Source organism: Centroberyx affinis, unplaced genomic scaffold (genome assembly GCF_046629955.1).
Source record: "Centroberyx affinis isolate AG114_WGS23_722 - 3 ecotype Tasmania unplaced genomic scaffold, CSIRO-AGI_Caff_v1 ptg001479l_1, whole genome shotgun sequence".
NCBI lineage: Eukaryota > Metazoa > Chordata > Actinopteri > Beryciformes > Berycidae > Centroberyx > Centroberyx affinis.
Window position 1 is genome coordinate 82,740 of NW_027279947.1, and position 27,271 is coordinate 110,010.

The following is a 27,271-nucleotide window of genomic DNA, read 5'->3' on the forward strand; positions in this document are numbered from 1 at the left end:
TGCACCATTATGCAACGCTCAGTCCACATAATTTAACTGCTCTTTTGAACCAGTTTCTCCGTGCATGTCTGCTTTCTCAAGCTCTTATTGATGTATCTGAGGTTGTTGTGATGGTTTCCATAAAATAGAGCTAGACCCCTTATTATGCTCTTCAGTCCCCTTGCGGCTGAAGTGTGGTTTTATAGTTTTTCCATTAATGACTTTGTGCTTTAGGTGATTGCTTATACTCATCACTAGTCCTTGAATAGATTTGCTGAATAGGCCCAGAAGGCCTATTGTCAAATTGTGGTGAAAATGTTAAGGAGGAAGTATTATAAAAAAAAGTCTAGCAGCAGAGATGATCCCAAATTGAGTTAACATGTGCCATCCTCTGACGAAGAACCAAGACCAGAAGCCGACTGGCAAGCACTGATCTCCAATCATGGGCCTGCAGTCGGCACAGGCAGGGCCTGTGGTCTTGTGGTCTGGGGCCTGTGGTTTTTGGCCTAGTTTCACTAAAGCATGAAAAGACCCGTTAAGCCCCAGCTAGAACCACAGAACAGAGTGCGAGGCATTCGGTGCCCTGTTAAGATGCAGCCTATTTATGTTGTTAGGAGAACTAGAATAGTTCCTAAATAAACTACTTCTTCTAAATTCATTGTGGCCAGCATTTCCTTTTCTATCATCTTTTGGTATCAGGCCTGCTGTTGTAACTGAAGTGAGTTTTTGTGCATGAAGGTGCCCTTATGAATCTTGAGCACAGATGCACCAATACTAATACTGGTGTCTAATGGCTGATACCAGATTAACATAGAGTATCAGTGTTGGAGAGTTTCCCAGTATTAAGATCTGATACCAAGAGCCACAAGTAGTATTTTGGAGATCAAACAACTTTTTTGCTCTTTTCATGCATAATAGATCTCTATAATGGAGAACAGTCGATTGTATCACATAATCATTTTGACCCCAAAATAAGTCTTAAATGAATGGATCAATTTGGTATTGGCCCATATTTAAAAGTTTTGCACTCTGAAGAATCGGCAGTGACTAAGTCGTATCGGTGCATCCCTCTTGTGCTGAGTCCTGCCAGAGGCGACTGTGGGTCACACACTTTCTGTAGTCTCTACACCCACAGAAAACAAAGCTGCAGAACCATGAGGCTTGGCTTAGCTCCCATGTTTGGAGTCACAACCCATTTCCTTTCCCTACTTCTATAACGGGGGTAATTTGAGCTGCTCCTAGAGCAGCCACTGCTAATTTCCCCCTCCTTTTTACACTAAATTGGGTGCGTCCGTTTAGCAAAGTGGCAAAGCGAGGTTGCAGGAGATGCTCATTACCTAAGCTGATTAGATTTGGCCACACGCACACACGTACCATCACAACATCTAGATGAGTGGCAAGTATAAGATGGCATCCTGTGAAGATCCTTGGTCTTCTTCACAATTAAGGCTTTGAAATGTAGTTATATTAACTTATATTATGTTAGACACATTGTAGAGCTTTATTAAAGACAAGTGCCAAACAAATGCATCTAGATACTCACATCAAATGTGCACAAAGCTTTCCATACAGAGCTTGAACCACTCTTACATATTACATTACTTTTTAAAAGTTGTTTCTGTTGTTTTCATCTTATAAATTACTCAAATACTGAACATCTTACCATTTTTCATCAAAGCCTTCAGATTTGGTGTTATTCTGTCTAGTTCTGAATTCCATTTCTAAACCGAGATTTTATAAATCTGTTGCAAAGCAGAAAAATGCTGTGTTTAAACACTTGTTTAGAGATAATGGCCATTTGATCGTGCTTTGCTAATGACTGTTATTTGACACTGCTTGTTTAGCTGTTAGGATGTCAGTTTAGCCTGAGCCCTAAGAGGAGCTAGCAGACAAAGATATTGGCTGTGGCTCAATAAGAAGCCAGGGGCTGTTCACCTGCGCTGACAGACACACTGCAAAAAATGTCCATCTGATCAAGTATTTCTTTTTTTTCTTGCACTTTTGAAGTCTTTCTTTTTCTTCTTAACTTTTTGTCAAGTGAGGAAAATGCCGATAGAAGCAAGTGGCAATTTCTTAAGCAAAGTCTGAATGCAAGATTAAAACATTTGTTAAGATATATATTGTTTAACTTTGTGTCAGGTTGAGCCCAGCTGAGTTCTTCAGATGATGGAGATGAGGGGAACAGATGAAGGAAATTCCTTGGATTACGATCAAAAGGCTCCTACTGAAAGAAACCAGTCAAATCGACGGTGGCTTTATGTACCTTTAAACTTGTTAAACTTGTTCAACCCTGTTGAGGTTATCTTGGAGTAAAATTAGCTTGAGTCTGAGGTTTTTTTGGGGGGCGGTGGTGGTGATGAGATCTGCTTATTACATTACAGTTGTGCATGTCACTTGTTTGGCTGCAGAAATAATTGAATGCATCTGCTTGGATTGGTTCCTACATTAAAGTATTATACATTGGGCCTCATGCAAGAACATTTTCACATTCTTATCTTAAATTTCTCTTACTTTTTTCATGAGGCGGACTCGTACGAGTTTGCCCTGTCAGATTCACCAAACGCTCGTATCTTTAGAAAACAGTCGTAAATGACCTGCGTAAACATGATGAATTCCACCTGTTCTAAATGAACGTGTGTTCGTGAGAATTGTGAATTTGCATAATTGACGCCCCAATAATGCCATATAAGGTTAGGCGTCCGGCCCATATGTCAGGAAGCTTCATTCATAAAACTGACAGGAAGACTAAGGAGAAGTCTACCAGCACTGAGATTGAAGTCCTACTATTAGAAATAAGTCAACCAAAGCATATAATATTTATTATAATTCAATAGTGGAATCAAAGGCCCTGCTAAAGCCAAGGAATGGGGAAAAATAACTTGTGCTGTTAATGCAGTGTGGTCTGTTGTGCGTTCCCTTGCGATAAACAACTATAGTATTCCTATACATTTTAGATGAATACTAAATAAATATCACAACAAAGCTATAATTCCCTATAGGAATATTATAGTGATACTACAGAAGACAAAAATACCATGATAAGGTCACTAACTAACTACTGAGTACCACAGACACTCTAAGTCCCTATCAGAGTATTATAGGAATATTATAGGATTATAATGATTTGTCGTTAGGGCACCGTCACAGAAATGAAAAAAGAAATGGCTTGACATGAAATTAGATGCAAAAAGCAAGGCGATCCATGACTGCAACAGGAGGGCCAGGAGGAATTCTCCCTTACAGGGACAGATGAAAGAATAGGCCTATACCTGCCATAATTGGCGATATAGCAGTGTCAGCTGTCCAGCGGAGGATGTCGCCCTGGACAGCGACTTGTACCTCAACCTGGTAAGACCTAAATTTAGATTCACTTGCACTTACCCACATTAAAGTTATCAACTGGTGTAAAATAGCCTATAAATCAGATTTATCTCCCTCTATAATGTATTTCCCCCCAATACAAGCGTTGTTACAGCTGTTGTCTCATCAGAGTGTTTGTCAAATAACCTGGCAATTATTAGTGTTTTTTGTTTTGCACACTTATAGGCTACTAACCCACATGCATACTTATGAGATTTTATGCGGCTCTGGTCAAATAAATTACGCACTACCTTCTTTTGAAAAAGCCATCATTGCTCCCTTGCTATTTTTCCTGTTGCTGTAACCACTGTACTGGTTACTCTCAACATGATTATACATTAGTTTACAGTGTCATTTATATATTCAAACTCAAAATTTCTTCAGAGTGACAGAGATACAATCCATTAGTCAACAACAAAGTTTTGGGGGTTTTTTTGCTTTGGAGAACGACAGGTTGATTGTACGTGACTCGTACGACAGGTCTGGACCACTCGTACATTTTGTTCGTACCTAAGAGAAAATTGTAAATACGAGAAAATTGGTGACAGGTTACAGTATCATTTATTGTCCGGGGGGCATTGCAGAATCTTTGTTTTCACGTTGTAATCACATTTGGATTGTGTTTGTGCTCTTTGTGGAGCACGGCGGTTTCCGTTGCAGGCCCGTCGCCAAGCCCAGAAGGATCTGAACGAGCACGGTTTTCCCTGGCGGCTAGTATTTTACACATTATAAAATGATCTTCATTATCTGCCCTCTTAAGGAGATTAGACACCCAGCTGAGAGGCAGAGCGAGGAGGGGGGGAGGGGGCTGTCTTCCTCCGCCACCACAGCAGCAGCCGCCAGCTTCTGGGTTCGCAAAATATGTTACATATTTAATTAGCTCCAATAAGGTGGAGAATGGCTGCAGCAGCCGCCCCGACCTCTGATTGGTTGGCACTCAACACACTTGTGGCATGTGTGTCTCTGCAGCTCAGCCTGTGGGCAGACGGAGGCTGACTGCTGTTAGCTACACGCAGGCCGTTTACAATCGGAGCGTTGCTGTGAATCACGACCCAGTCAGGTCAGGTGAGGAACCTGCGGCGGGCCTCTCTTGATACGCAGAGTCCAAATTTACCCTTTGCCGATGTCACGCATCTGTTTTCACCAATCAAAAGATGGGCTCTGAGATCGGTCAGGGGCAGGGTGTGTGTGTCTGTGTTTGTGTGTAGCCGTAACTGCAACTACAGACACGGAGTATAAATCACACGGGGACATACTTCTGTGCGTGTGTGTGTGTGTGTGTATGTGCCGACAGAGGGGACAGCTATTGTTTAGTCTTGCTGCTAGGAAACAGGAGAGTAACACTGTGGTGTAATCGTGGATATGAACACATCAGTCATCCTCCCAGGCCAGCGGAAGGAAAGCGAGGTCACCGGTCACCGTGGGGGGAGAGGGGCGGGGGGGGGGCGTAACCCATCTCGATGTTGACCTCAACCCTGTTCCCCGGCGACCCGCCACAGCTTCCACACGCCACGGTCAACGCTGGCGCCACGTCCATCTTCCACTCGGAACAATGGCGGTCGTGGAAGTTCACGGAGCGTACTTCCCAATTGTTTCCTGTCTTTGTTGGTCTGCTTCCTCTCGGAGGTTATGAATGGACGCCGGAGCCTGGAGCGCTGCCTTGGTAGCGCAGACACTTTAACGAGACCAAAATACTGACAGGTGACCCGTGGAGGTCAGCAAGGCATGAAAGAGGACAAACTTAGTGACCAGTAAAATCTGCCTCTGGGGAATAGGAGGATATCGTTACTAAGCTATATTGTTTTGGTGTGGAAGTGACCTCTGATGTCATAAAACCTTACGCCTCTGGTAGAAAGGACATCGTCTTTATTGTGGGAATATTTTACCATGAAAACTCTGGTTGCATCTCAGTTCGGAGCTCCCGATTTCACCTGCTAGAGGTGTAAGGACACTGCTCTTCTGATGTCTAACTGACATGTTGAGCGCTGGTACAAGCCAATTTCAACAGCGCTGTGAGGCTTGTGTATTCATTACCCGTAGTGTTGCCTGCTAAAACATGACACGTGTTTGAAAGCCAAGCCAGCCCTGTCCTCCTGCCATCATATGAATCATTCCTTCTGTTTCTATTTCAGTCACGTCCCCCCCGTCCATTCTCTTTCCACCAGATACTGTAAAAACTTAGCGCTGTGTCTTTAGAAAATGTTATCAAAATACTAAATTATACAATAATTATTGGTGATGTTAAGTAATCAGCGCTGCTCAGCTTTATGTAACCTCACACCAGTTTGTGAGCTGAGGTATGAGGGAATAAGATATGAGCTTAGTGTGCCGTTGTAATGACGATGTAAAGGCCTTATTACCCAGCCACTGGAACAACTTAATTAATTGTGTAATTAAGAGCTACACTTATTCTGTATGATAAATCATGGTTTGATTGACAGTTCCAACCCATTGCAGTTGCACATGCCAAAGAATTTTGGAATCAGGAAGGGGTGGAAAAAAGGAATCATGTCAGACAAGATCAGACAGATGTGTATAAAAATCTCTACCCCCATTGTTCACAGCCTTAGCGAGCTCCATGTCTGCTCCCTTCATGGTTCAGTACACAGAGTGCTACTAGCCTAAATCCAAAATGCTCTCAGACCCCACCCCCACCCCCCAATGAGTCCTTTCCTTTGAGCTGACTTAACTGCTCTGGCACTCGGTCTCGTGGAGCTGCAGCCTGCGAACCCTCGCAGTTTAACTGCTGGAGCCGTTCCCCTGGAATCCCAGACATTTCAGGCATTTGTTAAAGCTGGGCCGACAGGCGTTTCTTCACCGCTGTACGCGCTCACACTCGGCACAGCCTTTCTATTTACAAAAGCTTACCGCTGTCTTGATGGGACCCTCAGGAAAGACGCTTTTTGTCCGCTCTCGCAAGTTGCACGCAACTTTGAAAACACTTTGATCCCAGATGCTTTCTTTTGAGTTTGTGTTGTAATTTTTCTCTAGATGTGTGTCATTTTGGTAAATGAAATTTGGTGTCTGCAGTGTATTTTTATGTCGTGGTTAGGTTGTGTGTATGCCACTGTACCAGATTTTTCTCACGGTCTTTAGTGGCCAGTGATGTATATAATTCAGTATATAATCCTAGATGATTTCAAACTGCAGTGGGGGAAAATATCACTACTGTATAATATCACAGCAACTCACCGCACAATATGGTTGGTATTGATGCGTTGGTGCCAAGCCTTGATTTTTTATGCTATTTGCAATTCAAGGCAATAAATGGTAATTGAAAGTGTTCTCTGAAAACGTCATGAATAGCAAATGATTCAAGGCTTTTTGAGGAAAAGACCTCCCAGACACTGAGTGTTTAGAACAACACATGTTAAAGCTTTCTTGGTATAAGCTGGTATAAGTTGAATCATTATTGTTATAACATTCTGCAGTAGAGAGGGACAAATCAGACATTTATTTATATGAAAATGTTGCAGATTATTTCTTTAAGTATTAGATAAAACAAATACAAAATAGAACCCAAGATCACTCTCTTGCTCTGATGAACAGAATCAAAAGATATATATATATATATGTATTCTCTATAGCTCAGTTCAACTTTATTGTCCCCAAGAGGAAATTCTCTTTGCAGCTGGATATAAAAACAAGCATATAAACATAAATACACAAACGTACCTAAGGCATAGCACAAGACACAAGAGTCATAAATTAAGACCATCATCCATAAAATTGCATTAACAATGGCCTTCTGACGATCCTAATAAATAAATTAACCAGAGTTAAGAAAGTTAATGGCATGGGAAATTAGACTTTCCGTCTCAACCTTCTGCCAGAGGGAAGACACTCAAATTGCCCATAAAGGGGATTAAGGGGACACTGCAGGACGGCTCTGGCATCGTAATTAAGTATTTTGTTGCTGCTAACATTTCACCTGCACTTCTATTGAAAATGTCTCTCAGGCTAAGTGTGTCAGCTAAATGACTAAAATGCATTTTCATTTTTAATAAAACAAAGTGCAGCGTGGCATAGCATTATTTACACAAGTGCTTTGATGTCATAACAGGTAGTCAAAATTAGTCACAAAGCTAGTCATTTCTTAAGCCCAACACTGAGCGCTGGAAGGATATGAAGATTCAAGGCTGCGGCGTGCGTCATTTGCCTGTCAAGCAGGCGACGTAGTTACCCATCAATGAGTGCACAGTGTTTATCATTTCTATTCCAGTCACGGACAAACTGGATATCCTGCCTTCAGACGGCAGCGGCAGCGGGGTGACATCAAAAACAAAAAGTGCTTTTCCATGTTGTTTGTATGTTTTTGTTCTATTAATGGAGGCCGGTCGGTTAATGAAATTGTTTACGGTTCCTGTTGCTACCCCGGCCGCCTCAGCCGAGCCCCGCTGTTGTTGAGTCAGACCAGTTGACAAAAGGGTACCAGGAAAAAAATGGGACAAATAACCCAAGGTCTTTAGGCTATTGCTTTTTATAAAGTCATGTCCAAGCTGAAATACAGATGGTTTTGATGTCTTTTCCTTTTCCTCTGACGCACTTCACTCCTAACTGTTGTTTCCATAATAGTATGTAATCAATTTTGCATTAGTTTCATAGATTAATGGCACACTGTCTCTGTGCATCTCTATCTTATTCATCTGTGGTTAGGTTTACGCTTATCTATGATTCATCTTGACTTAGGCCTGTCTTGGGTTTTCTGTGTGCGGTAAGTGTGAATCAACTGAAGGGGTGTGACGGCGACACTGCTCAGTACAGGTGATTGTCAGCCCCTGTTAATCTTTCTCTCTTTTTCGATTAGTCGGACATTTTATCCTCTTAATCAATGTCTTCCTTCTGTGTCTGCAGGCCCTTCAATCAGCAGTGCTGCTGAAAAGCAGAAACCAAAAGCTCTACCTTATTTCCATAATCTAGGATGATTTTTTAAATGATTGTTGTTATTATTATTTATTATTATTTTTAAACATCCTCAACTCCTCCAAAGCTAAAGCTTAGAAAAAGACATTCATCTTTATTATCATCAGGCAAAAAAAAACCTGTGGCTGTTTCATTGATAATGAACTGGAGATTGACCATTTATGTACCCAGACAATGTTTGTTTGAGCTTTTGCCCCCAGATGAACCTGATTTAATTATAGGGCTGTCTGAAAATGTTTATATTTTCAATGTTATATTTTCAGAATGAAGACTGTCACATTTTCCAGTCTTTGGTTTGCTTTTGGAGATAATTTCACAGTTCACATTTTAGCATTTATCTGTTGTTTATAATCCAGAGGGATTTAAAATAAATACTGTCTGTATTCAGTTCAGATTTGTTCAAATTCAACATCTAGACTGAACTGTAATACCATATATGAATTCAGGTACAGGCTCAACTTTCTCTTTAATCTCACCCAGAATGAATCAATGAATTAATCATTGTTGATTTTAAGTCGTGCCATCCATCCATCTGCATTTGCTGCAGTCTCATCCTTATTTAAGGTAGGGAGGGAGCCGCAGTAGGCAGAGACGTGTTTTGAAACGGCAGTGGGGACCGTAACATCTGTTCCCCACTGGTAGAGAGGAAACCAGGAAACCAGCTCTGTATTAATGACAGACGTCAGCGCTGTGTGGACAGAGGCGTGTGTGTCAGACTAGGGCTTAGATACTAGTCATCACCAAAACCAGATCATCATCCCAGACCGTGTCCCTGCTCCTGGGAGATGGATGATCTGGGCCTAAGGCGAGGTGAAACTATCAATTTGACGTGCAAAGAGCAACTGTGAGGGTCTTGCTTTTGTTAAAAACTAGAAAATTTGAAAGGGTCTTTAGACTTTTGATAGCCACTGGGATTGGAATTGAAACATGAGCAATGGGGGGAAAAATGCTCATATTTGGAATTGAGTTTTTATGTCATTTAGTAGTATTAGAATCCAGCTGTACTTAAAAAACAAAACGTTTTAAGACGATACACAATTATACAATGGTTGTCAGTTTTTATGATCCATGTTATGACCCAATACATACCATTCACTCTTTATATCGGAAACAACATCATGCCAAGCTCCACTTCAAAATTTGTCAGTTCAATGTTACCCTGCTTATTAGCAAACATTCGTACCTCATAGAACACGACTTAAGACCTTTTCCGTATCTTTAGGGTCCACCAGTTAATTTGGTGGACCCTAATTATGATCCATTTAGCAGCACTTATTATCAATCAAATGTCAACTTTGAGAATTGGTTGACTTGATATTCCCATAATCATCGTCCAGCAAAATACGACATGGAGGGTTGCAGCAAACAGTATAGGGACTTTCACATTGGATGCAATAACTCAACCTCTCTGCTCTAAAACATATTATTTCCAACAAATTTCCACTGCATCCAGTTCGGTACCCGTGAGACCAAAGTTCAGCCAAGTTGTGATGAAACCTTTGTTCGTCCAATAGAAACAACAAGGGAAGTAGTCAGCCAGGAAGGGAAAGAAAATGGAGGAAAAATTGATAGTGGTAATAGCAGAATTTCTTGAATTATACATATACACACCATACATATAACACAAGTCTGAGGTTGTATCAGGACCTCGGTAGGACAGCTCTCTCCTGGAAGCATGTTTCTAACCAAGTGGGCATACCAGATGTGTTTAAAAATGAAGCGGAGATTACCGATTTAGTTGATTTATTTTGGATGTTATATTTGATATATACAACACTAACAAGATAACAAGCTGGGAATGGCTCTTCTCCCAAGTTCTTAAAAATGCTGTCTTTTTTTTTCAAGCTACCCCAACCTCCCCAAATATCTAGTCAAGTGTGTTGCGCTGAGCCAAGCAGTGTGTTGAGCGAACTTTGTCCTATTTTAAAGACCAATGAATCTGTTCAGTTCAGTTTTGACAGTCTATTTAGTATGCAAAATGTGTACAACATATGGTGGTGAGTAAGCCGTCACCATTATCTAGAGTTGGAAGGGCAGAAAGAATACAAAATATAAATTAGTAGACATGATTTGGGGAGTCAACGGATCTGTTGCACAGCCAATGTACTTTAAATAGTCGAACGTGCCTCTTTTGAAACATCGGAAGATCACCATATAGGGTTGTGCCGGCTGAGGCCCCTCATTTGTTCTTTCTCTTGATTCTTCTCTTCTGGGCCTTCAGCAATAATTTCATTCACAAGCAACTAAATACTACCCTTGTCATGGCCATGGAATTTTAATTGCCAACTAGTGCACCACCACATTCCGTTTGGCATTTTCTGGGGTCTAACGTGATCTTAACGCAAACGGCCTCAATGTATCGTCCTTATGTCCCTGCCAAAAGGCAACATGGAAGAACACACCACAAAATGTTTAAGAGGGATTGTGGTTAATATCAAGGGCCGAGTCTCTTAGTATTAGGCAGAAATCCCTGTGCTTTAGGCTACAATGAAGCTTGATAAATACTACCCTCCTGCTTATATAAATATATAACTCATTGCACACTGGTTTGCATTTGAAGTTAAAGGATAAGGCCGGTGTTTTTTAATGCATTGCTTACCATCAACAAATCCTATGAAAATAACAAAATCAGCAATGATTTTGTTTTGCCAACAAGTCTCGTCCATGTAGCCGGTGCCCAATGAAGCCATGTCCCAGCAGCCATAGAACTCCATTGTATTAAAAAAACGATTAAGAACACGTCAAAGAGCCATGCCGTTGCTCTGGGCAGCATATTTCATCATCGCGATGCACCGGGCCAGCCATCTTTTTCCTCAAACAACTTAATAAGCCGGCTGTAAACACGTTTGCAATCTCACAAAACTAGTTCCGCAGCACCGAAAATAGTCCCTGGCGTAATGAAGAATTTGTTCCCATTTGAATTTGATTTGGTAATAACTTCAACAGTCTGACTTTTCGTGGTAACAGTTAGCGATTTTTAAAATTGAAACTATGTCTTTGTGAGCTGTATTTCAAATTTTTTTAGCTTACAATTGGAGCCAATGGTTGACGGCTAAAAACGGTACGTGGGATGTCAGAAAGTAACGGGAGTAGAGCAAACGCAATTGTTGATTTTGTTATTTTCATAGGATTTGTTGACGGTAAGCAATGCATTAAAAAACACCAGCCTTATCCTTTAACGGAAACAACAAAGATGGGGGAAACTCTGGGAATTATTCATACACTTGGTGTGTTGATTACAGAATAGTCCAACACTGTGGACAAGGAACTGTTTTGTACGAGCCATTCCTTGCTGGACTCTGTCTGCCTTGTCGACACCCCACGTCGTTGGAGCTCGCCGTTGGCTGTGTGTGCAAATCTGTCCCGTCACCTCCCATTCCAACTTGGCATCATCCTGACAGGGTGTATTCATCTCTCTCACACAGGGGCCTCGAGTTGTGTTGGTTTGTTGTTGTTGTCCATTTTGGGCAGGGGATTGAGCCTCTCATTGTGTGGCTCTGCCCCCCTCCCAATCCAAGTGAAACTCCTGCTAATGAGATAAAGAGCCAGGCATTCCTGCAGCATTATTCCCCAGACTTCATGTGATCCTGCTGCACTTTGCACAGACCGCATGACAGGAGATCAGACAAGCCCTGACCGGTGTGCCAGAGCAACCCAGAAGGATGAGGAGATTGGAGAAGGGAGGGCGATAAACATCTTCAGATCTAGCCAATCGTCAACAGACCCAAGTCCAACCACTGACCCAACATTTGCCTCCCCAGAAGTCCATTGATTTCTTTTTGTCATGTGATTTTACTTTGTCCAAATGGAAGATAACGAGCTGAGACGCTGACAGGACCATATTCAAGCTGAGCATTACTAATTGACCCAGACTAAACTGAGAAAAGGCCTGGGCTTTTCATGGTTCCAGAGTGAACAGTGTTGGCTGCAGGAGCTATAATAATAGAGAAAACTGGGTCCAGCACTGAGAGATTTGCATGTTTAAGGAAAGAATGATGCACTCCCCCAAAAAACAGCCTCCTCAGCATCGTCCTCGCTCTGGGAGATCAAAGTGGGCTTGGGGTGGCCTCACTCTGAAGGTCCTCAGGGTCCCGACCTTGAAAGCATTTTGACAAGCACACAAGAAACAAGTCTATCTCCTTCAGTGTGGTGGCCGCTGCTGTTGTTGTTGTTATTGTCTGTTATTATAGAAGCCTCTGAGATGTCTGCTAGTGAAGAAAACTACTAATTTAAGATCCACCATTGTGTTCAAGTCAGCAGACTTGGCCAAGTCAACTCCAGGGAGAGTAAATGTTGGCCACCTCATCCGTTTCAACTTTCTTTTTCATCTAATCTTTAGGCGCTGACTGGTTCGTTTTGGTACTTGACTTCTTGCATGGGGTCATGATGGCCCACCTGTTCTCTCAGGCGGTACTTGGCGAATGTCTGAAGCTAAACATCAGTTGTTGAAATGGGTTGATCCACATTAACCCCAGTTTTTTCCGGAAACCCTCTGTCTGCCTACCTGTTTATTACCTCATTAAAAACCTAAACAAGAGGCCATATTGTGTATCTGAACAGGAATCCCTGGTTTCTCTGCATTCTACCTAACCCTATCACCTTGCAAAGAGGAAGTGAATTGTTTTCTGCCTAAAGCTGTCAACACTTTATAAGCGGGCCTGAGCTGACCTCACCACTAGGTAGGGTACAGGGAGGCTTGCCGATACATCACCATGGAAGCATTCATATCAGGAAGGCGATCTCCGATATTGCTAAAATCAAAAAGCAAAACCTTTTGGTTTTGATAAAATTTTAATGTTGTTCACCTCTGTTAAATGCTCTTTGTAACTGACACAGTGCTCTAATCTGATTGGACGCGCTTTGAAAGGTCAGCGGCAAACAAGGTGAAAGTTCAAATAATTTGAACTTTGACCGCAGCGGCAAGGTGGAAAATCTGAGCGGTGTGCGACGCCTCAGGTAACACTTCCTCTAGGTGATCACGTGTTGACAGCTTAGAGGTAGTCAACATCATAAACTGAATAATGACTGAGAGGCGTGCTGCAACGTTGGAAGGGTTTCATTCCAAAATGATCCATATCCATTTTAGAAAGTAAACTTTGCTACCTGGAATTCTGTCAACAATTTTACAAAGGTCTTAAGATGAGTCATAAATTACTGTAGTTGTGTATTACTTGTACTTTTTTTTTGTAAGAGTAGGCATCGATGTTGTTCAAATGCTGGATATCTGCTTTTGGAAGGAAACTCTTGATTTGTTCTACAACAGTTAAAGTCTGTAGAAACTCCTAATGAGGCGCAGACATGATGAGGCATGATCCATTACCTGAGGTGCAGAGCTGTTTAGTGCAACAGTAACATCATGTGCTTGTTACAACACCATTTTAAACCCATTTATACAGAGTGCACCACAAAGCTCTCAACAAGGACTTGTGAATAAAAATATTTTGTAGGAGGGATCTGCTATGTTTTTTCCTCATGTCCACCAAAGATTTATATGCATGGTGAAAGTGAAATTCAGAGGAAGCCACCTCATTTCTTCACAAGAACCACTTGTGTTTTTGATTATTTTCAGCCGAGTCCCTACAGTGAGAGGGCAGAAGAGAAAGAGCAGTGCAGTGCAGCTCGCTTCAGTTCAGCCCCAGCCCGTTCTATGTGGCTCTCATGTCGGTTTTCCGCATACCTCCCATTGCTGCTGCTGTCTGACTGGCTGGGAGGCAACGGAGAGGGACACAAGGGGTTAATCTGTGCGGTGCTCTTCCTTGGAGATGGGAGAGGCCATTTGAATGGCTAGCTGTAGAAGCTAGCCAACACATTGGCTAAGGCTGAGGGTGGATCTGCTGCTGGGCCTGTGCTCCGGCATGGAGCCCTTCAGCAGGATCAGGAGTGAATGAAAGCAGCCAGCAAAGCCGCTGTCTGTGTGTGTGTGTGTGTGTGTGTGTGTGTGTGTGTGTGTGTGTGTGTGTGTGTGTGTGTGTGTGTGTGTGTGTGTGTGTGTGTGTGTGTGTGTGTGTGTGTGTGTGTGCTCGTGTGTGTGTGTGTGTGTGTGCTCGTGTGTGTGTGTGTGTGTGTGTGAGAGTGTATGTGTGCACATGCATGTTGCCTTGAGGTAAGCGAGTGGGAGGGGAGCTTTTGCAATAGACTGATGTGGAAATGGAAGGAAAACATAATATCAGGAGGAAAAAAACATTGTCAATTTTTATTTCCACTGTGGAAATTGTCCCCGTCCTTGTGTTATTAAATCCCAACGTGGAGTGGGTTATGTAGTCTACACTGAGGTAGACGAACGTTGATTATATCATTTGTTTTCCTAGAATCTTGCCCCCTTGCACCTCCCCCTCCCACCGCCATTCTCATATTGCTGGCTCCGCACACACACACACACATGTACACACTTTTTTAGGTCAGGCGTTTGAAAGGCTTACCTCAGTGAACGCGAGAGGACAGGGGTCCATGTTGTTTTGTTCCTTTAAGGGCTGACCTCGTGTCGCACGATGGCTGTAGCACTAATGGACCCAAGCAGATTTTCGACACATGCTAGAGTAATGGCTCAACGATAGCTGGCCGATACCAGATATCAAGAAAAACAGATGATTACATTAAAATTCACTGTGTCACTCAGTTTGGTGTACAATGCCAGCATTTCCCCTTCGTTGCGAGTCATTCTCTCTAGTTATGATTATCTGAACGCCGCGTAGCAGTGTAGGGTTACGTGGCTGAATGTTGTTTGTTCAGACCCACAAAAGACAAACGTGCATACACACACACACACACACACACACCCTTAGGGTCTGAACTGTGACCTGCCCCTAACCTCGACCTTTCATTATCTCCCCTGCTGTTGGCCAATGTTAATCTGGCTCTCTTGGATGAGGAGCTAATCCCAGTGGACAGGTCAGTCTGCTGTATTTACCTCTGAGAAGCCTCCATCCTTACACACTTGCACTCACACGCATTCAAAAAAACAAACACTGGTACACATACACACACCTGCCAATCCAGAGAGTGTAATGTTATGTAACAGGCTGATTTACAGAGGCACTCTTACTTGGGAGAACACACACACGCACACGCACACACACACACACAACAGGCTCTGTGTCTCCTTCCTTAGTGGAGTGTGTGCAAACTCCAGTAACATTGCTGAACTTGTGTGTGTGTGTGTGTGTGTGTGTGTGTGTGTGTGTGTGTGTGTGTGTGTGTGTGTGTGTGTGTGTGTGTGTGTGTGTGTGTGTGTGTGTGTGTGTGTGTGTGTGTGTGTGTGTGTGTGTGTGTGTGTGTGTGTGTGTGTGTGTGTGTGTGTGTGTGTGTGTGTGTGTGTGTGTGTGTGTGTGTGTGTGTTTCAGATCACTGTAGCTTTCTGCCACAGTTTATTTTCTTCTGCCTGCTCCCAAGGAGTTTGTGTAGGTCACATTGCTAGAAAGAGGCCAGTGTATAAATTTTATTCAGTCACTCCAGCTGCATTGGGGCATTTGTTGACCTGACCGTAGAATGGAAGATAAAGGTCAGCCCAGTTCTCTGTTTGTCACTCATTTAGTAACCCTAAATGCGGTAAAGACATTGTAAAAAAGAAAAGAAAAGAAAAGGAAAAAAAAGCAACAAAGCAACGACAGTTTGTCACAATTAAAGTGGTGAACACAAGTTCCTCACTTGCAAAATATGCTTTCAAAGCCACTGTTTTTTTCTCTCTCACTTTCACTCAGCCTTCTGGATGAGTGTCTGTCTTTTGTCTACTGGTGGTGGATCCCTGCTGTTTTTATTCAGTATGCTTGTTGGCCAATGGCAGATGGTCCTCTGGCCTGCTTGCTAGACACTAGCAAGTGAGGAGGGATTTGGCTTCTGCTGAGACACAGATCTGACCATATTAGATTTTTATGGCATGGAAGATGTAATCAGCGAGGGATTAAAATCACCTCAGTCATATGGGGAACTGAAATAACAGAAGTTTGAATGACGATAAGCTGCTGTTTCCTGTGTTCCTCTTCCTGCAGTTCACCCTGGGCTCTGAAGACTTGTAGCCATCAACACCTAACATCTAAAGATTAATTGACCTATTAACTCTTTCTCTCTCCTGTCTCACCTTCCCCTCTTCATCTCATGAATACCCTCGCTAACGTAACCTTGGTCTCTCTCTCCCCCCTTCTCTCCTCCAGTGTGCCCTGTTCACTGTAAGCACCGGGCCTGCACCAGGGACGACCAGTGCTGCCACGACCAGTGCCTGGGCGGCTGCCTCAAGCCCAGTTCGGCCGGTGATTGCGTGGCCTGCCGCAACCTCCAGCACCAGGGCACCTGTGTGGAGCGCTGCCCCGAAAACCACTACACCTTCAAGGGCTGGCGCTGCGTCTCCTTCGCGTTCTGCCAGGAGCTCCACAACAAATGCAAGCGAGAGAAGGAGCAGAGCAAGAGTCCGGACTGCCACGAGTACGTCATCCACAACGGAGCCTGCATCCCTGAGTGTCCCTCTGGATACACCACCATCAACTCCTCCTCGTAAGTGGACGCTCACACCGGTCTGATGGGCTCTCGTTGCTCAGCTGCAACGGAACAAGTGTGTGATCAGTAAAGTAGATTTGTGATCAGTGAAGTCGGCCATTCTGCATGCGTAGAACACACGTGCACGCTCACGCACACACCAGGATTTCCACACATAATCCAGTCCCCATGCATAGGTTAAAACAATTGCTCATCGACTTTGCTAATTGTGCATAATTTCCCTGAAAACCTTCCTAATGAGAATTCACTGTTGCATCGCTGCATTGTGCAAAAAAAAGAAAAAAAAAGATGCTTTCATTTGCAAATGCATTTTTGCTTACTACAGGGTATTAAAAAGGCTCCCAGGTATTATGCAGCAATCATTTGATCAGTGTATTTGACAGAAGTGGGAAAAATAAATTGTTTCAGCATGATCAGAAAAACAAAAAGCAGAGGAAAAAAAACAGAAAAACCTGAATCTCCATTAGAAATAAGTGAGAGCTGTTTGTGTGAAAAATACTGAAATCACATTCCTGTGTAAGCTTTTGCTCTCCTCACTGTGTGTAGCACAGAATGACAATGCAGGAACCGACGGTTCCCTTGCTGTGCTCAGACAGCACTCTGTATGTGTGAATGTGTGCACACACTTCTCGTGTGTGAGTGTGTATGTGCTGTGTGTGTGTGTGTGTGCCAGCTAGGTCAGAGCAGTGCAGCTCAGCAGGAAGGCTGCCACATCTGTGCTTCTGCTTTTGACTCAGTATCCATCCACTGCATTTTTCTGTTGCTCACTCACCACACAAAATTGATGGTTGTTTACGCACTGCTCGTGTCTGCATTGCAGTGTGCGAGCTATAGGCAAATGCGGACATTTGAAGGACGTGAAGTTGTTGTTTATTTTTTTCGCTAAGTATGTAGTTTACGACCTGTTTGTCAGCTCCATGTAATTATCTTTGTTGAGGTTTTGCAGAAACTAGTTTTTGAACACTGTTTACATTTGAAGCCACATTTGCCATTTTAAATAGGATTTTGTCCTTCACACCAGGTTTTTGAAAGCAATGAATGACTGAATGAACAAATTAATAGTTTTGCATCTTTTGGTACGTTGCATACGTGTGTATACCTTTCTGAATGTGTGTGTTTGAGTGTGAGTGAGTGAGTATCCAAACTGGACGCCCTCTCCGAAGTAGGGAGTGGTGTTTGTGTGTCTCCGTTGCGCTGACCCACCACTGACCTTCACTGGCTCCCTCTTGGACTCCGTTGCTGACTCTGACCCTCGACAAGGCTGTTGGTGTGTGTAGGCGTGTTGGAAGGAGAGAGACTCCACTCCAGACACCCTAATCATCTACTTAGACAGAGGTTGAAACGCAGCTGGACTTTTCGAGCCTTGTTGTCTTTTGTCACAACATGGCTGGCTAGTTGCTTGCCTGCCTGCCTGCCTGCCTGGCTCACGGTTGAAGCCCCAGAGGAGATAGAGAGGGGAGATAGGCATGTGGGACAGACTGACGATCCCCCAGGGGTCTCGGCCTGCTCCCCTGGCTAGCTGCTCTGTCTGGAAAGCAACTACTGCAGTGTAGTTCAGGTAGACCACCACTGACAACAATAATGACAAGGCAAAGTGGTCGCGCTACTGCTGTGCTGTGCTGTTAATGTCTTTGCATGTTTAACCTTTATTTATCCGCAGAAGATTTACTGAGCATATATGTTCTTTTTTCAGCAACAACCTGCTTCACATTCATACAGTTACATACACTACCAGTCAAAAGTTTGGACACACCTGATTGAATATGCTGTATTTTTCATTATCTTAAAGGCTTATGGTTAAATGCTTTAAATTTGTTTTTTTAGACAAATATAAATAGTGAAGTTGATGCCTATGAATGAATTTCTTTCCGAAGCCTTTGCCGTTCCATCAAGGCAAATCTAAAATATAAGACAGTTTTGATTTGTTTAACACTTTTTTGGTCACTGCATAATTCCATTTGTGTTATTTCTTAGTTTTGATGTCTTTACTATTATTATAAAATGTGAAATATAGTAAAAATAAAGAAAATTGCATGTGTCCAAACTTGACTGAAGCATCTGGGGTAAGTGCCTTGTTCAAGCGCACCTCAGCAGTTGTTGAGAGAGGAAAGAGTGTTTCTCATTTGCTTTCCCCGTTCAGATTTTCCCAGCACGTCGAGAGATTTGAATCAAGAATCTTCCAGTCATAATCCTGGTCCTCTAACCTCGAGGCTACTGTTGCCCTCTCTGCACCCAAATGTACTCATATCTCAGCCTTTTCACTCTGACTTGCCTCCTGTTCCCCTCTGTGGCCCGTCTCTCTCGTTTGGTATCTATGACCCTTTCTTGGCTTCAAACTAAACTGTGGAAATGAAAGTGCTTTGAGGGTAAGCGAAGCACTCCAGCGTGTTATGAGAGGCTGCAGATGTGGTATTGGAGAGGGGAAAAAGGTCAAGTTTAGATCAGGGAAGTTATGAACCAGCCAAAAAAAAAGATGCCTTAATCTATCTTTCATTAGAGCTCTTTGCATTATGATGAAAATGCTCTTTTTCAGCTATTTTTTTCTTTGCATTGGACTTTTAAACCCTCGTGTGGTGTGGGTGGTTTGCTTTTACAGTTGAAATCTATCATTATGAATATTAATCTCATTCACAAGTACAAGATGCCCGCAGCACACAGTGTGTACCTCGATTCTACATTCCTCATGTGTTTGTACTTTTCAAATGAGACGCGTGTTGCCATGAAAATTGTCGCACATTTGCTCAGAACGGAATAGAAAGGGAGAAAGTGAACTCTTTTTCCATCTTAAGCAGTATGTCACCCTCATTAAAGCCCCGGTCACATGCCTGAAACCCAATGCCACCGGGCCTCCATTAGTCGGCATACACGAGGGAATGCCACATTCTTGCCTAATTGTGCTGCCAGCTTACCCGACAGTTGCTAGACAAGCCCATTCTCACCTCATAAACCAGCCGGCGGAAAAACGGCTTTGACACATGTGGAACCCAGGACAATGGCCCCGAGCAAACAACCCATCATTGTCTAATCCCCGCTCTAATCCCCTCAAATTGAAACCTTCAAAAAAAGATTCTGTCTGTGTTCTCTGCGGCATGCGACGCCATTAAAAGTCGACTGTTCGGCCCGCTGTGCGAATTTAAGCGGTTGCAGAGGGCGTACTGTACTTCTGATTTGACCTTATGAAAGTGTACACTTATCCCATTACGAGTGCGGAGAACGTACAGACAGCTTTGCAGGAAATCGGTTAATATGGCTGGCACGCAGAGCCACGTCGCGATTTGTTATGAGAGGAGACTCTTGTTATGAAAAAATTATGTAAGAGAGGTTATTTAACATGGTTGTCAAGGTGAAGGTTTGGGATCAATTTGTTTTCAATAAACTGTTCAAAACACATATCCAAACTGACACTCGCGTAGTGTTAAGAGAGGCTTCGTTCTCAATGTTTTCTTTCATACACTGGACACAAGAGCTCTTTTTTAGGTTCCAATATTTTAATTTTGAAGAAGATCTACTTCCTACATGAACTGAATTGAAAGGGAACTGACCCCAATTCTATAAAGATGTCAAATGACTGTAATGTACCACAAAACACATCTTCTCATGCGAACACACTTCTTTGAATGATGTCTAAATCAATGTCCTTTTCCTCTGTTCTGCAGGCTCAACTGCACTCCCTGTGCAGGTCTCTGTCCCAAGGTATGTATGGGTCTGAAAACTGTGGATTCTGTCACGGCTGCTCAGGCTTTGAGAGGCTGCACTGTTCTCAACGGGAGCCTGGTCATCAACCTGCGTGGAGGAAGTGAGTATCCTTGGTTTGTTCCCAGACACAAAGTACACTTAGTGTGGTTGATTGAGCTCCAGCGTGCAAGAGCCCAAATAGGGAAATCAGTTTGTTTAGCTGCAAAAAAAAAAAAAAAAAAAAGACCAGGCGTTTATGACGATACACAGCGGAGTGAAGACACTGATGTAATTAAAGATGAAACCTAGAGACAGACAGTAAAGAAGAGTTTGGTGTCAAAGAACAGCTGTAGGGAAACTTCTATATCTGTAGTTGGAGAACTAAGCCTGCTGAAGAATCAGAAGTCACTTGACTGAGGTTGTGTTCTGGCCCTCTGTAGACAACATAGCAGCCGAGCTGGAGGCCAACCTGGGCCAGCTGGAGGAGATCACCGGCTACCTGAAGGTGCGGCGCTCCTACGCCCTTGTGTCCCTCTCCTTCTTCCGCAAACTCCGTGTCATCCGCGGAGAGGTCCAGGAAATTGGGTGAGTCTCCGTCTTCTGCGCCCATCTCATCCTCGCCATGTCAAAAACCTCCTCCTGTAATTATGAGTTAAAAGCGGAAGGACTGACCTTTTCAAAATGTCTCTCTGTGGTAGCTGTTTTTAGTCTGTCTTTCCCAAATCATATACGAGGCTTCACTCAGGCTAGGTGGAAGAAGCTGTGTAGCTCAATGAGTTGCACATGGCACTACCACCGCCAAGGCTAGGGATTTGATTCTCACTCGGGACTTTTGATAACACGGTCACCCAAATTGCATGTGTGGGCTAAAATATGTCTTGAAGAACCGTGTCTTCTGTGTTCTTCTCAGGAATTACTCTTTCTACGCTCTGGACAACCAGAACCTGCGGCAGCTCTGGGACTGGTCCAAACACAAGCTGACCATCCTGCAGGGACGCATGTTCTTCCACTACAACTCCAAGCTCTGCATGTCCGAGATCCGCAAGATGGAGGAGGTGACGGGAACCAAGGATCGGCAGGTCAAGAACGAAATCTCCTCCAAGAACAACGGAGACCAGGCTTCATGTAAGAACCTCTGTCCTGGTGACCATGTCCAACGTAGCAGGAGTTACTATGGCAACAACAACACTGAGTCAGTCATGGTGGCAGTCAAACATAGTCACAGTTATTTTTATGATGGTCATTTCCTCCCTTTGTTTGTTTGCAAATGTATTTCTGCGTACTTATTACTGACACAGCTTATCAGGAACAAGCAATCAAATAAAACGTGTTGATATTAATGTTGTTCTGTTTTTGGCCCTTCTATCTCAAACCACAAATACTATGCAAGTTGAGAGATGATAGCAGAGTGCACTCCTGCTTTATGCACCAGGAACCCTTTTTAAGATTACCTGAAAAGATGTGCTCATCTTTCTGTTATAGATATGAAAACTAGGGCTTTTTAATATATATATATATACATAATGTAATATATATATAATTTTGTGGTATTTCTGCTTTATTGGATTGACAGTAGAGAGAGAGAGAGACAGGAAAGGTAGGGAGAGAGGGGGATGACATACGACAGGTCGTCAGGTCCCAGGCCGGATTTGAACCCAGGACGTCGCAGTTGCATGGTGTGTGCCTTAGTCAGCTGAGCCACCAGGACGCCCCGAGCCAGGGTGATCTTTCTTAGAGAAGTTAAAGTCTGTACTGTTACATGTTTCAGCAAACGTGCCTTCATCAGGTGTTGCTCACAAATGTTGGCTGAGGACCTAAGCACATCAAGACCTTTCATTCTGTGTTTTATTTTAAATTTAAGCAGCAGGTTAACTAGCAATCTTATCTGGAACTACTTGAAATCAGGGATTTTTTTCAATATAACAATCATATCGCAAAATCACAGTGAATAATCAAATTAATGTCCATCCCATTGAACCGAATGGTAATACCTCACCCATACCTAATTTTGTCAAAAATTTTGTCTTAAAAAAAAAAAAATTAGCTTGTTATCAATTTAGGCAGATGTATTGTGTGTCCCGATATCCCAAAATCACTATATCACCATGATATGATTCCACTTCATATGCTTCATTTGGGAACTTTCCCTGCTGTTTATTGCTTTCATTGAGGAATGTTTTTTTTATGTTTTTGTTTTTTTGTACCTCAGGTGAGAACCATGTGTTGAAGTTTACCCAGGTCCGAACCCTGAGCGATAAAATCATCATCAAGTGGGAACCCTTCTGGCCTCCAGACTTCAGAGATCTGCTGGGCTTCATGGTGCTCTACAAAGAAGCGTAAGTTACTCCTCCAGGGCATGAAACTAGCTTTGTCGCCAATTAGCCACAGTGGTAGTAGACTCAGATCTTCACCAGCCAATTAGATTTTTTTGTAGATACTAACGTAGCTTTTAGAGTAGAAAAAGCTGATGAAACACAGGTTGGCTACTCTCTCCAAAGTGACTGGCAGAATTGACAGACTACCAGCTACAGCCAAAATCTACCAGCATTTGGTTGCCTGGTGGATAGGGATACATTTGGCCAGAGACACTTGTGCAGGATTGTGTCTGCACTCACAGCATTTCGGCTTCCAATTGGTCAGATATATTTAATTCTACATTTCTGGAGAGAATCAGACTGACTGTCTGTACCAATACATCTGCTGATGATCCGACCTGGACGCATCTTCAGCTACATTCCTGGCCTCCTGCGGTGTTTCGGGTCTTTGAACATCACACACCCTCCCCCAGGTGACCCAGCTGATGTTGATCAGAACTCAGCTTGTGTCCACGTAGCGACCTACCCTGCTACCCATGGCTCTTCTCTCATAAAGTGATGTTGAACTTTAAAGACTTCAAATCACTTTAAACCAAAGCCATTTTGAGGCTCGCTCTGCCTCCTCAGTGATGTTGCAGATTTGCCTGATATCAGACCGAATTGTCAACTCGTTTCACTCCATTTCTATCTTCAGTCTGACATTGCCTCCACTCTAACCGATTTCCGCGGGGGAGGGGGATTCGATTTTCCCTAACCAATCACTAGAGACCAACGTATCCGCCTGAATCTAATGTAATTTTAAGTCGACACTGATGCGTAGCCATGACAATGCCAGAGACGGTTCAGAAAGTATAGAGCATCTTTGACAACACGGAGCGAAGTAAAAACAAAGTATTTCGGATTTCAAAGTAATTGGTACTTTTAATCGATTTAGAACAGCCTCGATAGCAGCGTCTATCTTGTCTATAGCGGTCACCATTGTTGTTATTACTCCTCCTTGGTTCCGGCGCACAGCTTGACAACGCTTGACAACAGCTTGACAACGGCGTTAGTCCCGCCCGTGGCGCTGATTGCCTAATCGTTAGTCCCCCCCGGCGCTCATTGGAGTTAGGGTTAGAGAAAACCACTGTTTCATGTCACGATGCCAGACCAGAATCAGTCAACCTCAGTGGAGTGGGCGGATTCAAAGGTCTGGACCCAGGCAAGTTGCAGATGGTTCTTCTCCTTAATGACACAATTTGAGAACATCAAACTGACTGAATATCTACTCCCGAGTGAAATACAGTTTAGGCCTCAGTAACTCATTTCTCTTCTTGTGTGTCCCACGTCAGACCCTTTACGAACGTGACCGAGTTTGACGGGCAGGACGCCTGCGGCTCCAACAGTTGGGTGATCGCGGACGTGGACCCTCCGCCGCGAGCCACCGAGGGGGACAAAGAGCAGATTGAACCGGGACACCTCATCCTGCCGCTGAAGCCCTGGACACAGTACGCCATCATGGTGAAGACCCAGCTGTCGGCCTCCGACGAGCACCAGGTCCACGGAGCCAAGAGCGAGATCATCTATGTGCGCACCAACGCCACCAGTAAGGCTCATTTAGATATGATTTATAGACAAAGTTCTGAAGAATATATAATCGGTATATGTGTTCTAATTAATTCTTCTAATGAATTATCTCTAGGTTGGACTAGAAATCATCTAACTTATTTTTTAGGGTTAGCTTGAATCCATAATGCCTATAGTAGGGCTGAAAGATGTTGACAAAAAATCGAATTACTATTATTTAATAGAATATTGCAATTGCGGTTTAAACTGCGATTCATATCATCGTAAGTTTTTCTTGTCATACATTTTTTAGAACTGTACAAATGTTTTAAGTTAAAAAACAAAAAGATGTAAGCGTGCACGATTTACTGAGTATGATGAAAGGTTTTCACCAATACTGTACTTGATTCATCGACCAAATATTACCCGCAGCTCTGAAACACCTTGTTTAGAAATCCATTTTAGATGCCCCTCTCTCTTAATCAATTAATTGCAGCCTCTGTGATTTGGAAATTGCAGAAGTTCATATTGCGATTTAGAATTTTTTTTTTTTTTTTTTTTTTTTTTTTTAAATTAATTGTTCAGCTCTAGCCTATAGTGTTACTATCACTGACTGGTGGATTCAATGTTCTGTATGTCTGCCTGGCTGCAACCAAAATGTCCTTGGCACAAGAACAGGGAAAAGGAAGACAGATGGCATGATTGGCCTGGGGTGCTGCCAGCCTGTAGGGCGCTGCCTCGTGCAAGGTGTCTGCATCAGTCAGTCACGCAGCAATCATAAATCTCTTCCCTACCACCTAATTGAACTTGCCACCCACAGAATGTGTTGTATGCTGTTTGGGTTTGCCGTAGCCACGATGGCCTGTCTAACTGGCTTCCTTTTACACAACGTGCGTTTCCTTCCTGATAAACCGCATCAAACATTGCATCCCTCTCTCGCACGAACGTCTGGCTGCCGGCGGAGACGCATCACACAGCCAGCCAGCCGCGACGAGGCAGGGCTGTTCCCTACCCGTCTGGCGACCGCTTCGGGTTCACGGTCCGCGTCGCGTCTAACCCGCATACCTCGTCGGAGGGGCAGAGCTGTCATTAGAAATAAGCTGTTGCTGTTGAAACTTAGTCTGAAAATGCGGTTGGACCAGTGTGTCGCGCTGTCATTAGACGGGGACAAAATAATCACACTGTGACGATAGCGCTCGGGTCTCTCTGTCTCCTTAGAGTTTAGTCTGCCGTCCCCGCGCCCCCCTCCTTCCTTCCCTCCAATCTCATGCTCATACACACTTCCACGAAGTCGAAATGTCACCAAGTAAACCTTTGTTTTTTGTTTGATGATATTTTTATCGCTGTCGTAGGGAAGCTGATTCTCAGAACTGTTTTACAACCCCAAGCCAAGAGACTTTTAAGTTGTGAAGTGTCTCTAATTTTACCACCCACACAAACATCTGATTCATAGGACTCCTCAGAAAAACTCACCAGACAATCAGAGGTGTGGTAATGCCAGCCAGCATTCATGCCCTGCAAAGCCACCAAAATCCTCTTTTTTAAAAAAGCCTCTTTTATTACTTATGCAGCACAGGAGGTTAACTTTGTCCATTCGGTGGTGGATTACAAAGCTTACGAAACACTTTTACTTTTAGAATAGAGACTGTCCTTGTAGAGAAATGTATTAATGATTCAACATTTGCATCAAACCTAATGAAGGTTGGATCTGCACTGTGCCCTTCCTGTCACTATAGGTGTGCAAAAGCATTTCAAGCAAGCAGAACAAAAAACAATCTGTCTCCCAAACAATCACTGTTAAGCTGCCAAAGTCGATTTTAGAGTAATTACTTCACCAACTAGTCTGAGTGTATTAGCATTTGGCTTGCGGCTGGTGCCAGTTTCCCCACCCTGCTTTTGCAAATCTCAGACACTGACTCATATTTATTATGCCTCTCACAGTAGTACAGTTAGTCTAGGTTCACTAAGCAGATCGAATCAAGAGTGGAAAAATGTGCTTGACAATGGAGTTTGTTTTGCAACGTGCAACCAAACAGCACTCAGTTATATTGCATTCTACATGAAATATTATTGCTGTAAATTGACTCACGGACCATTTATTAGGTGCTTAGCATGTAAAGTCTCAGTTTGTTGCCACAGTCTTTTAATATGTTTGATAACTAGGAAGGAACGTCTTGTTCCTTTCGATTTTGTTTTGCACATTCATCAGAGGGTGAAAATTGTCAATATTTCTTTTTATTTCCGTGTACAATAACCAGCACCAATGAATAAACACACAAACCTAATAGTACACTGAGTATCCTCACGTCCCCCATCCTGTAAACCCCCCCCATATGCACACACACGAACACACATACACACACACAGGATGTGTTTAACAGAAACAAAACAAAGCTAACAAAAAAAGTCAATATTTCTAATGAATATCCTCCACCTCTTCTTTTGTGTGGAGTTTCCATGGCAGCAGACCAGGTAGTTGCACATAATACTCACTCACTGAAGGATTTGTCGAAAAAAAATGTAAGAAACAAAAATACAACGGTGTAAACAACAAAGATTGCCTGTTATGAGGAAATACATGCATTGTTTCTAGGGAAGGAAATATTACTGATTATTGATGCTTTGGCAATATTGTCTGTGAACTGTCATGCCAATAAAGCACATTGAATTGAATTGAAATATTACTGAAAATACTATAAATGCTGCAATTTGTCTTTGTTAACTTGTGAAATATGGACGTTGAGATGTAAATTGTGGACATCTAACGCAGACACTCTATTCGCTTTGCTTTATAATGAGGAGAACACACACATCAAATAGGATAATAGCCAAAAACAAACCTGATGTGGAACACCCAAAGTGAGCAGCTAGTTGCCACAGAGCTGAACCCGGAAGACAGTCTGCAGCTCCTTTTGACACTATCATGTATTGTGATCTGACAGGCAAAGCTGATTGTCTACTCTGGCACACTTGATAAATCCCAGTGA

General features: G+C 43.1%; 1 protein-coding gene across 2 annotated transcripts in view; it reads left to right on the plus strand.

Moving 5' to 3' along the window:
• insra (insulin receptor a) overlaps positions 1–27,271 on the plus strand; it is a 51,509-nt gene that overhangs the window by 10,969 nt on the left and 13,269 nt on the right. For both annotated transcript variants that reach the window (XM_071526943.1, XM_071526944.1), the window contains exons 3-8: positions 16,410–16,746; positions 20,406–20,545; positions 20,865–21,009; positions 21,335–21,549; positions 22,634–22,760; positions 24,071–24,324. In XM_071526943.1, coding sequence (XP_071383044.1) covers positions 16,410–16,746; positions 20,406–20,545; positions 20,865–21,009; positions 21,335–21,549; positions 22,634–22,760; positions 24,071–24,324 — 1,218 coding nt within the window. The remainder of the gene's footprint in view (positions 1–16,409; positions 16,747–20,405; positions 20,546–20,864; positions 21,010–21,334; positions 21,550–22,633; positions 22,761–24,070; positions 24,325–27,271) is intronic.